At 44.8% G+C, this 2,098-nt stretch overlaps 1 protein-coding gene across 1 annotated transcript; it reads right to left on the bottom strand.

Annotated features, from left to right (window-relative positions):
- Positions 1–752: 752 nt before the first annotated feature.
- GATC (glutamyl-tRNA(Gln) amidotransferase, subunit C) lies at positions 753–1,824 on the bottom strand (the record flags this gene model as incomplete). Its single annotated transcript, XM_010078493.1, has 3 exons — positions 753–808; positions 1,145–1,248; positions 1,658–1,824. Coding segments are annotated over 3 exons (327 nt in total), but the record flags the coding sequence as incomplete, so codon positions are not given.
- Between the last annotated feature and the right edge of the window lie 274 nt (positions 1,825–2,098).

Genomic DNA, 2,098 nt, shown 5'->3' on the forward strand with positions numbered 1-2,098 from the left:
ATAGAAGGTAACCCATACAGACATAGAACACAGAGATAAAATGGAAATATTCAACGGAAGCAAAATATTTGAGTGAATCATCTTCTCAAAGTGCCTTTTTGATTAAAATCTGAGTTCTGCCTGCACACGACAGATACTCAGCAGTGTTACAGACTCCTCCTCCAGTCCAGACTTTGTTACTTCTGACTTGGTCACAGCCCGCATTGAGCTAAAGGTGAGAAATAGGCAAATACAGCTTTCCATCCTCTCTATTTTTCCTCAAAAAGTTTGCTAGGAAAATAAGAGTGTTGTGTGTATTTAAATCATTACCTTTTAATGTTCTCTTTTAAAGCCTTTAAGACATTAAGTATCTTAAAGAATAACATCAAATTCATTTTGCTAAATAAAAGCATCAAGGTCATCTGTCATGCTGCCTTCCAGCTTCATAAATATCAAATATTTCAGTAGCACTTCTGAACTTTTTACGCCTTCCTTCTGTAAATTGTCTTGAAGTGCTCTCCATTTGATCAAAATGCACGCCAGGGTATTTCAGCTGTGACTGCACAAACCTTAATTTTCCCAATTATAATACCAAAATGGCATCTGGGTTCTGGACTTTCACTAAGAGCCCTGCAGAAAAGTCTCTCGTTCTTCTAGCTTTGGCAAAGGGATGTTACCCATTTGATGAAAATGCACGCCAGGGTATTTCAGCTGCACAAACCTTAATTTTCCCAAATATAATACCAAAATGGCATCTGGGTTCTGGACTTTCACTAAGAGCCCTGCAGAAAAGTCTCTCGTTCTTCTAGCTTTGGCAAAGGGATGTTACCTGATAGAAAACAAAAAGAAAGTTGTGTGAGACCAGCTGTAAGGTAGCACAAAAGTGCTTCTCCAGTGTATTCTAAGAACGTACAGGCAGCTTAAATTTCCTGAGCAAGTAAGGAAAGTCCTGTCTGACTGCCTGTAAATAACCACTCAACATGTGCTGTAACGTTAGAGTAGGGTTAGCTTCTGTACTGCTTTTAGACGAACAGGCTGCAGACTGTTTTATACAGATGGCTACAGTTATTTCTTGTACTTCCTTATTACTAGTTAGTATTTCTGAAAGTAATATTCGCCAGGTTAATTCAAGCAAATGAAGAGGTTTTTCTAAGTGAGACAATACCTGGTGGGGCTACAAAATATTCCTCTACTTTCTCTTTGGCATTTTTCAGCAGCTCTTTTGTGCAGTTGCCTTCTGTAACATCATCTTCTCTGAGATACAGACACCTGAAGAACAAAGATTACTGATCTGTTTTTAAGCTGTTCTATGAACATGAAGTGTGGCTTATCTCTAAACATGGTTTTGGGCTTCAGTAAGCGCTCAGACAAGTATTTGAACTTTTTGAAGCAGCTAAGAATGCCAGTGACATATCTGGGGAGCAGCACGTGCAGATCATTCCTGCCAAGTACGATACACAGAGAACTGGAGCTCGTCTTTGCTGCGCTTACGCATAAAGATCACGGTGCCAATGACACCCTTTGGCGCAAAACCTTCCCCACAAAACCACGATCAGGCTCTTCTACAGGCTGAGGGATGAAATGCACAGCTGGGCTGACTCCTGGGGAAAAGTGTTACAAAAGCAAATGGACGGATGTATTAGTAGTTCGAAGAAGGCTGCTGCCTGTGATTCATTACCTGTCCTCCAGCACCGAGTCCATGGGTTCTACGCCGTCGGTGTTCACTTCGTGAAGCTGGTCAGCAAACTGGATGGCTTCCTGCAGCCGCTGCACGCCCTCCGCGTCGCGGAAATCAACCAGGGCCAGGCGTTCCAAGTGATCCAGCACCTCCACCGTCACCCTTTGCTGTGCACAGAGACACACACACACACAGAGGCAGAGCTGAGGCAGTCTAATGCCGTGCTGCTTTTCTAACCAAAAACTTTTTACGTGGCAAAACCCCAAGTTCACAGCTGCTGGGACATGGTCACTTCTGGCGCTTTCTTGGAAAATTAACCGGAGCGGTATCTCCTCCTCCTCCTAACCTCCCCTGGCGAAGGGCGGAGGGAGCGGCCGCTCGTTCCGGTACCGCGGCCCGGGGCGGCGGGGGGCCGGCCGGAGGAGGGGCTGCACCGTTCCC

This window comes from Pterocles gutturalis, unplaced genomic scaffold (genome assembly GCF_000699245.1).
Source record: "Pterocles gutturalis isolate BGI_N339 unplaced genomic scaffold, ASM69924v1 scaffold3448, whole genome shotgun sequence".
NCBI lineage: Eukaryota > Metazoa > Chordata > Aves > Pterocliformes > Pteroclidae > Pterocles > Pterocles gutturalis.